Source organism: Ochlerotatus camptorhynchus, unplaced genomic scaffold, assembly GCF_037179485.1.
Source record: "Ochlerotatus camptorhynchus isolate MF236.1 unplaced genomic scaffold, CSIRO-AGI_Acam_v1.1 ptg000070l, whole genome shotgun sequence".
Taxonomy (NCBI): domain Eukaryota; kingdom Metazoa; phylum Arthropoda; class Insecta; order Diptera; family Culicidae; genus Ochlerotatus; species Ochlerotatus camptorhynchus.
The window spans coordinates 5,044,728-5,057,148 of NW_027040560.1; the positions used below are offsets into that span (position 1 = coordinate 5,044,728).

Consider the following 12,421-nt stretch of genomic DNA (forward strand, 5'->3'; position numbering starts at 1 on the left):
ATAACCATAATTTCTTGTGTTTTTGAATTATTTTCTCTGAAAAACAATAACAAGTTCTGCCCACTCTAGTTCGTCATCCATAAGAGATACAGATTTGAGTTATGTAAAAAAACCTACAAAAGCTTCATACATCATCTTACGGAAGTCTGTTGATGAAAAATGTTAGAGGCAAATTAATGTAAAAGTATATAAATTATTGTCCATGCTTGTTTGATCGATGATTTTTCTCTATCAATATTTTATTTTCATAATATCACAGAATTCTCCTTAAACTTACCAGAAATTACCGTTGGAAACCTAGTCCTTAAAATTCTCGTAGAAATTCCATTAAAAGTCTCCTATGAATTTCATTTGAACTTTCTTAAAATTCCTTTCCAACTTTTATGACCATTAGATTCCTTTTGAAATTATTCTCAAAATTTCCTTCGAACTCAAAACTCTCCTCAGAAGTATCTTGAATTTCTTTTAAAATGTCTTGAATTCTTTTTAATTATCGTAAATTTTTTTATTGAATTACTGTCAACTCTCCATAACTCGATATTGAAGGGACCATCGCGTTATAGAATTATCGACTTATAGAATAAACAAAATATTATTTTTGTGTTCGTTAATATTTTCAGGAATAATACCGAAATACTCCATTTACTGGAATTTCTGGCTTAATTTACTCGTGGTAATTCGAAATATGGTTCAAGGATCCATTTATTGAAGATCTGTCTAGATATCCAAGGTTGTGGTCATTTCTGGATGTGGCACTATCGCCCTGAGGATGTCCGGTCATAAGGCCGAATGGGCATTAGCCCAGATTTAAATAAATTTTGCAGAGTTATGCTTTTAAGATTTTAAATACTTAGATATTTGTTTTGACTATTTGGGCGTTCCAGAATCTTGTTAATTGCGCCATGTTTTAAAATAAAACTACCTGGGATTGTTCTTTATCCAGGATCATAAAATTTTCTAAATATGACATCTCAAAATATATTAATTTATTATTTTTTTGCAAATCCTGGATTTTATTTGTCAATATCATCATGATACCCTTGAAAATCTTCACAGGATTTCTTCCGTATTTTCTGACGAATTGCTTGATTCATCTCAGAATACCCTCACAGTTCATCTTAGACCTCTTTCTGGTATTTTTTTTATAATTTGCTCCATAATTCTCTTGAAAATCAACTGCAGAACACTATTTGAATTTAATCTGCAATGCTCTTCAAATGATCAATCATTTATGCAGCAAATTTTTCGCCGGAAAATTTACTTGAGTTTTCCTCAGCATTTACTTTGTATTCTCCAGAAATTCCTATGGAATTCTTCTAGGAATTCCATTTTAGTTTTGCTCCTCACGATTCCCTTGAAACTCTCTTTTGAATTCTCTAAAAATTATAACGTCATTCCAATTCTCTTGAAACTTTCCTTGACAACATATCGTTGGAATCATCCTCGAAAATCAATTCCCACGGAATTTGCCTCAAAATAAACTTGAAATGCTTCTCAGTATAAATCCTTTGGAATTGAGTTTTACTCATTTCCTTGGAATTCTACTCACTTTGAAAGTTTCCTTGCAGCGAAGAAATAAATTTGATAGATTTCTCATTAAAAATTATTCTTTTTCGAGTTCCTGTTCCAGCCATCCACCCATCCACTGATCTGTTTGATATATCTCATGATAGGTCCTTTTTAATTAAAGGGTGATACGGTCAAAATTTGGTCAATATCAACTTGACGTATTTCTTTCAATTTTGCATTTAAAAAACCTGAACACCCCTCATTTTGAAGGTGTGTGTGTGTAGAATGTTGCTCCTATTTTGATTTTGGAATTCACTCTTCAGTTGTCAAAATGCCGTCCAAGCAAGAAGAGCAGCGTATCAAAATTTTGCTCGCGCATCGCGAAAATCCGAGCTACTCGCACGCAAAGTTGGCAAAATCGCTAAAAGTTGCCAAATCAACCGTTACAAATGTAATTAAAGTGTTTGGGGAACGTTTGTCGACAGCCAGGAAGTCTGGATCGGGGGGAAATCGAAAACCGGAAGCCGCTGAGACGACAAAGAGAGTTGCCGGTAGTTTCAAGCGAAACCCTAACCTCTCTCTCCGAGATGCCGCAAATAAGCTGGGTGTATCGTCTACAACCGTGAATCGAGCCAAAAAACGAGCCGGACTATCGACTTACAAGAAGGTAGTGACTCCAAATCGCGATGATAAACAAAATACGACGGCCAAAGCGCGATCCCGGAGGCTGTACACGACGATGCTGACGAAGTTTGACTGCGTGGTAATGGACGACGAAACCTACGTCAAAGCCGACTACAAGCAGCTTCCGGGACAGGAGTTTTATACGGCAAAAGGAAGGGGAAAGGTAGCAGATGTTTTCAAGCACATGAAACTGTCAAAGTTCGCAAAGAAATATCTGGTTTGGCAAGCCATCTGTACCTGTGGCTTGAAAAGCAGCATTTTCATAGCTTCCGGGACTGTCAACCAAGAAATTTACGTGAAAGAGTGTTTGAATAAAAGTCTGCTGCCTTTCCTGAAGAAACACGGTTGTTCCGTACTGTTTTGGCCGGATTTGGCATCTTGCCATTACGGTAAAAAGGCCATGGAGTGGTACGCCGCCAACAACGTGCAGGTGGTTCTCAAGGACAAGAACCCTCCCAACACGCCAGAGCTCCGCCCAATTGAGAAATACTGGGCTATTGTCAAGCGGAACCTAAAGAAGACCAAAAAAACTGCTAAGGGCGAGCAGCAGTTCAAGGCAAACTGGCTTTCTGCGGCGAAGAAGGTGGACAAGGTGGCTGTACAAAATCTGATGGCAGGGGTCAAGCGTAAGGCCCGGCAATTCGGATTTGGAAAAGCGGAAGCCTAACTGAATATTTTTCCTGAATTTTATACTAATTGAACTTGAAAAAGAAATTTAATTTGATTTTTTAAATAAACGATTTCACCGATTTACACGCGTTTTCCCTTGACCAAATTTTGACCGTATCACCCTTTACGGACAATTTCTACGGACGGACCATTTCTCCGGAACCATTTCCCCGAAACCATTTCCGGACGGACCATTTCCCCAAAACTCCAGGAACTTGTTCCGATGTCGTTGATAGGTCCTGGGTACTCAATGTGATAACCAGTTGGAAATGCTATCTAACATGAAGCTTTAGTGTGATAATTTATAGATAGAGAATGGTATTAGAAGAGGGTAGGTAGATAGTTCCGTTAGAGTACGGCAGTATGAAAATTGAATAGAAGCTGAAAATGAGCGGAGGGCCATTAATGTGACGGTACAAAGTCAAACGCACACTTCTTTGCTTAACCCGCGGAGTTTGAAGTATGTCTCGAGGAGCAATAGTTGGGTAAAGAAGAATTGCATCATAACACACCATCGACTGGAAATGCTTTCGGCAACGTGATACTTTAAATAGTGATGAAACGTCGCTAGAACTATTCCATAGCCGCAGACAGTATATGAGCAAAGGCGGGCGCACACTTTTTTGCCTGTAGATTTGAAGAGATACTTTTAATCATCACGAACATCGTACGGGTTAGGCTTTGCATTTTTTTAAAGTTCCTTTGATTTTAACAACAACATCACAGCATTCAGAAGCTCTACTTTTGACATATCGAGTTATAAAATTAAAATGACACTACACAAAAACCATCGACTTATAGAAATATCTACTTATGAAATATACGATACATGAGAAAATGAAGGGATCGCAGAATCCAGCGAGTTATAGAACAAATCGATTTATAGAATATCGACTTGTGGAGAGTTGACTGTATATTCAAAATATAATTCCTTTGATATTTTTTCTCAGAATTCATTAAAATTATTTTCTGAGTATCTTCCACAGTATTCCCGTTTAATTATCCTCAAAATACCTTTTAAATTCTGCCTATAATTATGACCTTGATTAGATTTCTCCTTAAAATTATCCTGTCGATTCCCATAAAATTCTCCTCAGAATCACCTAGGATCAATTCAGAACTTTCTTTCTTCTCCACATAAATCTCTTGGAATTCATCTTAATAGTTCCTTGTCCTCAGGGTCAGATCCAGGACACGGATCTTTTTAGCACTTAATCTTGGAATTCTGGTTAGAACTCCTTGGAATTTTCCCAGTTCTTTTAAGAAAAACTCATTAGAATTTCTTTGGAATCAACACTTTAACTCATTTTAAATTCTCCAAAAAATTGTTATTCCAGGGTTGGTAGCAAGTCACTTTTTAGTGGCTGGTCAATATACCCAAAAGTAACTAAAGTCACCATTTCTTAAAATTAAAGTCCCTTTTTACGACTGATAAGTTTGAGAGTAAAGAATTTGCCTTTTAAAAATCACATAAAATCAAAATAATAGTTGTGAACAGACCAGAACTGCCAATTGGTGTTGATGGAATCATTACTATTTTGATTTGTTTTTCAACTCCGTGATCTAGGCATTCAAGTTTTCTAAATTCGTCCAGACAGATTATAAAATTTATATTTTTTTCCTTGCCTGTCATCTCGGAATAGTCATAGACAATTTCATCACAAATTTTCTGAGGTATCGAAAAAAAATCTTGTCCCAATATCTGGCTTTCTTACTTTGTGATCTTGAAAGTTTTTCAAGCCTTAGATTTCGAAAAATGGTGTAAGAAAATGATCATGCCATAGACATTTTTTTTCAAATGACTAGAATTTGGCAAATCCTTGAAGCTCCGTAGCTTTAGTATTCATCCAAACATCGAGAAAAAAAAATCATGTCGCAGAATATTGAATTCTTTTTTGAGCCCTTTCAATTGTTTTGTATTTTTTCCGGACTTGTAAACTGAAATAAAAAAAAATCCAAGACCAGATTTTAGATTGAAAAAAAAAAAAATGTCCAAGATTTTTTTTTTAATCTTTATTAGAGAGATTTAATAAAGACATTCTATGCATTCAAAATATGAAAATTATTCCAGGTCGCACAATTTTGTTTGTCTTAGAGTTCACGAATTGTTAAGTCCTTGTATTGAAAAATTGGTCGAGAATCTCTATAACTGGAATATTACATTTTTTTTCGAGATCGAGTTTTCAAGTACTAGACGCATTCATAATTTTCATGTCCACGACGTTTCCATCTTGGAAAATGTTCCTCGTTCCAGAATAATGAGATTATTTTCTATGACTGCTATCTAGAAAGGTTGTGTAGGTTCCAGAGGTATGAACAAACGTTTCTATATTCGAAATCTGTAAAATTGATTGTCTAAAAATTGTCAAAATTTGCCTAAATATATCCGAGACTTTAAACATTTGTCTCTGTGCCTCAATTTTTCATTCTAATCACCGATTCACGATCTGTTTGTTGTCATAAATTGAGTCATGAAAATGAGTGAAGAGTGAAGAAATAGACAATGTACTTGCTTATTGAATTAATGACATTATTATTTGATTTCCTAATTCCTAATAATAACGGAACTATGAACTCTATACTTTCATCTCCTAATCTATCGTATAAAAATTACCACTTTTAGTCTGTTATTTGAAATTTAGCATCTTCAACTATTATTTGCTTTATTAGGAAGGTACAAATCGGTTTGATCATCTCTCTTTACCAAACTCCCCCGTTGGAGAGGGATGGTGAGGGGTATTCCCCTTGAGTGCGGTAAAAATCGATAGAACTGTTTCAAACACATCGTCGGTACATGAGCGATTCGGCGATCATATCTTTTTGCCAGTGGCGGGGGGAATACCCCTCACCATCCCTCTCTAACGGGGGAGTTTGGAAAAGAGAGATGATCAAACCGATTTGTACCTTCCTAAAGTTGTCCTTGCTCGCTTTCTACTCTCTATATACAATTTTCACACTGCCGTACTCTAACGGAACTATCAACTCTATACTTTCATATCCTAATCTATCGTATAAAAATTACCACTTTAGTCTGTTATTTGAAATTTAGCATCTTGAACTATGTAAATCGTTGATTTCACGTAGAAGTAATACAAAAAAATATAGTCAAAGTAAACAAATAATAATGTTTCGAGATCATTTTGGTGGGATCCTTTCCTTAAATCATTATTTGTTTTATTTTAAAAGAGCATGAAAGCTGCCCATGATGGGTTGTGATTGTAAGTTTATAAAATTTCTCGAAGTGGCTCGCAGTCAACAAAATATTGGAGCGATTTTTTTTATCAATAACCGTCAATATGAGTCACTTTTGTATTGTTTTAAAGTCACTATTTGCTCGCTTTTTCGTTATGTTGTCACTACTATTATATTACATAACCACTACCAGCCCGTATTATTCTTGGCAGAATTTTTTAAACAAAATCTTCCAGTTTCTAGAACCCTACAGATTCTTCCTAGTCCCTTAGCCTTGAGAACTAGTTGATCATTAAGATTAGTGTTAGGATTGTCATATCATGTGTGTCCTGTGATATCATCATTATTTTTGTCGTAGGGTTCACTTGAATTTTCTTTCCCATAAAATGCTCCCCGAAAATCCTTTAGATTGGCTGTAGAATTCTAGGGGAATTCTCATAATCCCCATAACACTCTCTTTAAACTACTTGGAGTCAATCTTTAGTTCTCTTTGCAATTTTAATTGAAAAATAACCTGGAACTTATATTTCTGTAAAATTTGTTGGGATTTCTCTCTCCATTTGGCATTCTCATTAAAAAAAATCCAAATCATTCTTCAAAGTGTCAGAATTCTCAAATGTTGTCCAAGTCCAATGACCATTTCTTTTTAATCTGTGTTGTTCAAAATAGCGCCCCAATGGTTCACAATATCGATTTTGCCCCAGCAAGCTAAATGGATTTCTTATCAAATACTTATCATTTTCCCAAAATTTGAGGTCATTTGGTTGCGAACTCATACTGCACTGGCCCTTTGAAGTTTATATGGGAATTACAATGGGAAAAGTGAACTCTTTGTTCTCCTCATCCTAGACTTTCGCCAACATAGTTCATGAGTAAGCTTGTCATATATACATAAGGAATTTTCTCAACTACAACTTTACACGACAACTTAATTAGTTATTGATTGATTTAGATTTTATGGCAACACTGCTTCTTGCACTGCAACATAGTAGCCTGGATTTTTGTCCCTATTCTTTGCGTTAAGTACACCAATGTTGCCTGTTGAGCAGTTAATGGAGCATGTCAGAAGAATACCATCCTGCTAATGAATTAATAACTAATTATCCTGTCGTTCAATTGCAATGTGGTATATCCTGATGAATTTGAGCGTCTTAGTGGAATACCTGTATAAAGAGAGAGCGAGAGAAGGATTAGTAATTTCCATTTAATTCCACTACTTTATTTGTTTATCCTTGACAGAGACGCGTATTTCACAGTCGAGGATTAGTACAAGACACTGAAGAAGTCTGCACATTGTAGACGAAATACGCGTATCTGTCAAGGATAAGCAAATAAAGTAGTGGAATTAAATGGAAATTACTAATCATTCTCTCTCTATATACAATTTGGTATTCAGCAAAGTTGTAGCTGAAAAAATTCTCTATAAGTTTATATGGCAAGCTTACCCTTCAATTATTTTGGTGAAAGACTAGGATGAGGAGAACAAAAATTTCACTTTTATCATAGTAATTCCCTTATAAACTTCAAAAGGCCAGTGCAGTATGAGTTCGCATCAAAATCACCCCAAATTTTGGGAGAATAATCAGCGCCTGATTTAGAATCGATTGAGCTTGGTGGAGCATAATCAATTTTTTGAACCACCCTAAGCGCCATGTTTGAAATTTTGATAAGTTCAAGAATGTGAAAAACTGACTTCACCTCAAAATCTTAAAAAACTCTCTCATGTAATCTTTAAACAAAAATTCTTAGTCCGAGAGCTCAAATGTTATTGTTCTAAATCTCATTGTTTTATATGAGAATTTCAAAGCTCAATCACTTTATAACATTCAGGCCCAGTAGCGTTCGGGCTAGTGGCCTTCGAAAAATGTACATAGAACATAGAAACATTTCATAATCCTGTGATTTTTAAATTTCGGACTTCTCAAAACTATCTAAAATTAAACTTTACAATTAGTTGCGATTGTCTTATGAATTGTAAAGTTATTGAAAATTTATAGTGTTGCTAAATTGCAGAAATCTACCTCGCCGGTATTCCTTTTCTACCATATTTAGCTGTTTATATGAAAACGGGAAAAGCATGTTAAGCACCGGGAATACGGGAATTTAATTTCTTAAATTAAGTGGCCACCCTTAACTCTATATTATTCAAATCTCTTAGCGAAATGAAATCAAGTATGACTTCCCTTAGAAACGCAATTAGCCAGAATGTTCACACTTTATATAGCAGTGTTTAGTACTTGAGATGAAAATTATAAAATTAACACCGTACTACTGAAATGGAGGCCACATTATACACATTTGATAGTCTCTCTCCGCAGCGTAGAGACACTATGTATCAGCAACTAGTTAACTAGTAGCAAACAGCAACAGCAACAACCCACACGGATGCGTAATTACAGAGGTAGACTGCTGTTGTATGCCGCGTATGTAAACCATTTACCGACTGGCGTGCCATTTAATTGACTACAAACGCAAATTACAGCCTATTAGTCGCCGGTATTAGCATTAGCGATGGCACACGGGAACAGGTGCGTTACCTACTTAGAATTGGCGGGATTGGAGTAAAATCGTTCTGGAACTATCTCCGTACCGAAATCGGCTCAGGACCCAGCTTAGGGTCAAGTCCGTTCTTCATATCGCAATGGAGACTGCCCTGCCAAGCGACGAACCTTGACCCAGTACAATTCAGAGCCGCAGACCCAGTTCAAGGTCCCGTGACCACAGAGGAATGCGTGTACGTCAAAACGCAGACAGGCACGAAATAAGGCCTCGAACTCTAAAAAGCTACCGGCAACTATGGCAAATATGTACTAACAACCGACGACGCGAAGGGGGAGGGCAGCAAAAACAACAGTACAGTAGCTGCCGCATATTATTACATCTCTATCCATGAGCGACAACGACGACGACGACATCGACGCAGGAAACTACCGCACCGTACCCTTCAATATTAGCAGCAGCAGCAACAGTGAAACATTTAACAGTCGCACATATGTGCGTTTTAAATGGTGGAACGTGAAAAAAAATCTGCGACATGACCTTCACCGTTTGAAAATTAAAGAAAATGATATAGAATTATCTTTCCCCTGTCCCCGGTGGTCTTTCTTCCCTCTCAAACGCAATAGACGATGTGTTGTTGCTACTGTACTGTGTCGCGTTCTCCCGCTTTGTGTCTCTTTCATTCAACTACCGCCCCCTCGAGGTGAACTTTGCTATTCCCCCCTGGCAGTTCCCCCTCGGTGACCGACTGACCAGCCCCCATCCCCATCACCCCCGAAACCAACTCGGCAGCACGCTGTACGACGTTATGTGATTTTTTCCAAAACAACTACGCGAATCCATATTATCAAATCCGAACCTAATGGAGAGCTATCAAAACTCAAGCGCGTAATTACTGGTGTGTCATCCGTTCGGTTTCGCTAGCCCCTCTGCCGGCAGTGGGTGTGGGCTGTAATTTACGCTCCAAGACAAGATGTTCTCAACCAATCCGGGGGTCTCCAGTAGCGAACAGCCGATGCTATCGTTCAATCTTGCAATCCTACTGCTAAAACAATTCATCTCGTCCCGCGCCCGGAGGAAGCTTTTAATCGTCCATGTCGTGAAGAGCATTAGAAAACTAATAGATTTCCTGTTTTTCTGTGTGTTTGGATGTTGTTACAGTCCCGCGTTCCGCTGAACCGCGCCGTGTCGATGGAACAGCGCTGGCAGGATCTGGCCAATCTGCTAAGCTTTCCACCCGGGATGGGCGTCGGTATGGGAGTAGGCGATATGCCACCGGCACACCCGCACCCGCACTACCCACCGCACTACTCGTACCAGGTAAGTGACTTTCTTGTAGTTAACGTTTTAAGCTGAATGTTTTAATTTTGTCGGACCTCTTAACGGAATCCCTTTGTGAAGAGCTTTTCCTTGGGTGTGTTGATTTATTTCCTTTTCCAGCTTTCCCCCGAAGAACGCGTTACCCACTGAGTTGCACCCACCGCTTTGTCTCGGTGGGTTTTCAACCAAGCGCTCTGATTTTCTGCGAGTGACTAGTTCTCCATTGACCCTACTCACATGCAAAAAATCAGACCGACTGGTTGAAACCCCGCCGAGAAAAAGCGGTGGGTGCAACTCAGTGGGTAACGCGTTCTTCGGGGGATAGCTGAAATTCCTTTATAATTGCTTATCTTTTGACTGATATGCGTATTTTGTCTACTACTTGTAAAATTCATCTTCATCTTTTAAGGTGATTTCTTGTAGGGTCCACAAATGGCATGCATTACCACTTCGAATTTTCAATTACACAAATCTCGGAAATCAGTGCCCAATTTCACCTGAAATTGCTACTTCATGTATGCTGCAGTGCAGCAAACGTGGGGTAACAATTTGAATGTTGCACATGTCGTAGAAGCTTATATTTGTGCAGTTAATGTTTCGTAGCGGTTCCGAGAATAAGGATGTCACAGCGAATCACCTTAAGCTGATTTCTAAAGGATTTTTTGGTTTTGGGTCCTGGAAATGTTTGAGCTCATTTTTTGCTCATGTCGAGAAAGTAGCTTGATAAATCTTAAAATATTGCTAACCACAATTAAAGCTCTGTACACGGCCGATAGGACTGACTCATAGAGAAATAGTCACTTTTACTCAGTTGCATGAGAAATTTCTAAAAACGTAGGTTACCCAGCGCTGAGTGATCTAAATTTTTAGAAATTTCTCATGCAACGGAGAAAAATTACTGCCCTTTCTTAGTTAATCTCATCGTCCGTGTCCAAAGACTCAAGTTCAAGGAGTTTTCAAGCAGAAAATCTGAAGCATTTATATGAAAACGTAAATGGCTTTACAATGAATTGCCTATAGTTAGGCGTATTTCTACTTTTGTCATTTGTTGTAGATACCAGTTAAAATTTGAGGTTTAATTTGTATTGTTAATCATAGATCTCGGCAGCGATTTATTGTTTTTTTTTTCAATAGAATAACAGTATGTACCGTAAAAATTGAAAAATCGTCATACATTGTGTATGTAAATTTTTCCTTTTTTCTTTATGGCGCATAGCAATGAGCCAAAATGTATGCAATAAAGTAGGGTGTTCTGTAAGGGAAAAATTAAAATATCTCGAAACTGCAAGCATTTGAAATCAAACGAATTCCATACACAGGATACCTTATTCAATGTGTACAACTTACTCGAACAAAGCTTTGATGAAATTTTAGGTTATTCTATAGGTTATAGTTTCACAATAAGCATATCGTTGGAATAAAAACTATTGAAAACTTATGATATTATATGGATTGGGCAGCGCTTTAGTTATTTTTTTTTCAAATGCAACTATGAGGTGTTGGTCCTAGAAAAAGTGCTGTTTCTGTGTCGAAAAAAAAAAATAGAAACTTACTTCCAAAGAGAAAATGACGTATCTTTATGATACAAAAAAGTTTGAAGAAGATGTCGATGACGGGAAATCAGAAAAGTTATTGACAAAACATTGATTTTTAGAAGTCTCCATTTAAAAACCTTACATATCTCAAAAGCTGTTAAAGATAGAGAGTTTATGTCTTCTACAAAAATGCTTAATATTATCTAATACTTTGCCAAAGACATTATTTTGCTATCTCGACTTTGAAAAAAATAAATTATTAATCCATCTCCCTGTTGATTAATCAAGAAAAAGTAAGGTTCAAACGAACGAGCTTGACACTGTATGTCTAAATTAATCCGTTTACGCGTAATTAATAAAATGCACGGCGCAGCGCTTTTAAACCACTATTGTGCACTAGTGGGGCAAACGTTCGAAAACTTAATGACAGCTTTTCAGAAGTTTTGCCACTGCAAATCTTTAAATGACTCATAACACTAGTGTACGCTGGTGGTCATTTCCCACGTAAAATCGTGTGTTTAATCCAAAAATGTAGTCAGTAGGATAGTTTTCTAGATACAGCTAAAAAATGAAATTTAACTCAAAAAACCTTGTTTACTAAAATACAAATAGGGTAAATGACGGCTTCGGAAATATCTTATTATATTATCGTCAGAAGGTAAATATTATCCTTGAGAGCTCAACTTTGGCATGTGGATACATTGTGTTTCAGAGCATCTATTGGCCAAATTTGAGTGCTCTAGGACAGGGTGTCTACTACCTGGAAAAACCTGAAAAACCGGGAATTTACAGGGAATTTTATTTTTTTCTGGAAAAACCTGGAATATTCAGGGAATTTTGGTTCCACTCAGGGAATTTTCCAATTATCACTTCATTCGTAATTCAAAAAAAGTTTTTCGTTCAGTTTCTCGAAACGTTTCTTAAGGACACTGAACTTGACAAGCATCTGACAGCTAAGACAACGTTTGCGAACGAGACAAGTTCATTCAGAGAGTCTTGTCACGCTCGCTCTT

At 37.1% G+C, this 12,421-nt stretch overlaps 1 protein-coding gene across 4 annotated transcripts in view; it reads left to right on the forward strand.

The window, feature by feature from the left end:
* The window catches only part of cnc (cap-n-collar), a 237,477-nt gene that overhangs the window by 192,326 nt on the left and 32,730 nt on the right, over positions 1-12,421 (forward strand). For all 4 annotated transcript variants that reach the window (XM_065217073.1, XM_065217072.1, XM_065217074.1 and 1 more), the window contains one exon: positions 9,715-9,873. In XM_065217073.1, coding sequence (XP_065073145.1) covers positions 9,715-9,873 — 159 coding nt within the window. The remainder of the gene's footprint in view (positions 1-9,714; positions 9,874-12,421) is intronic.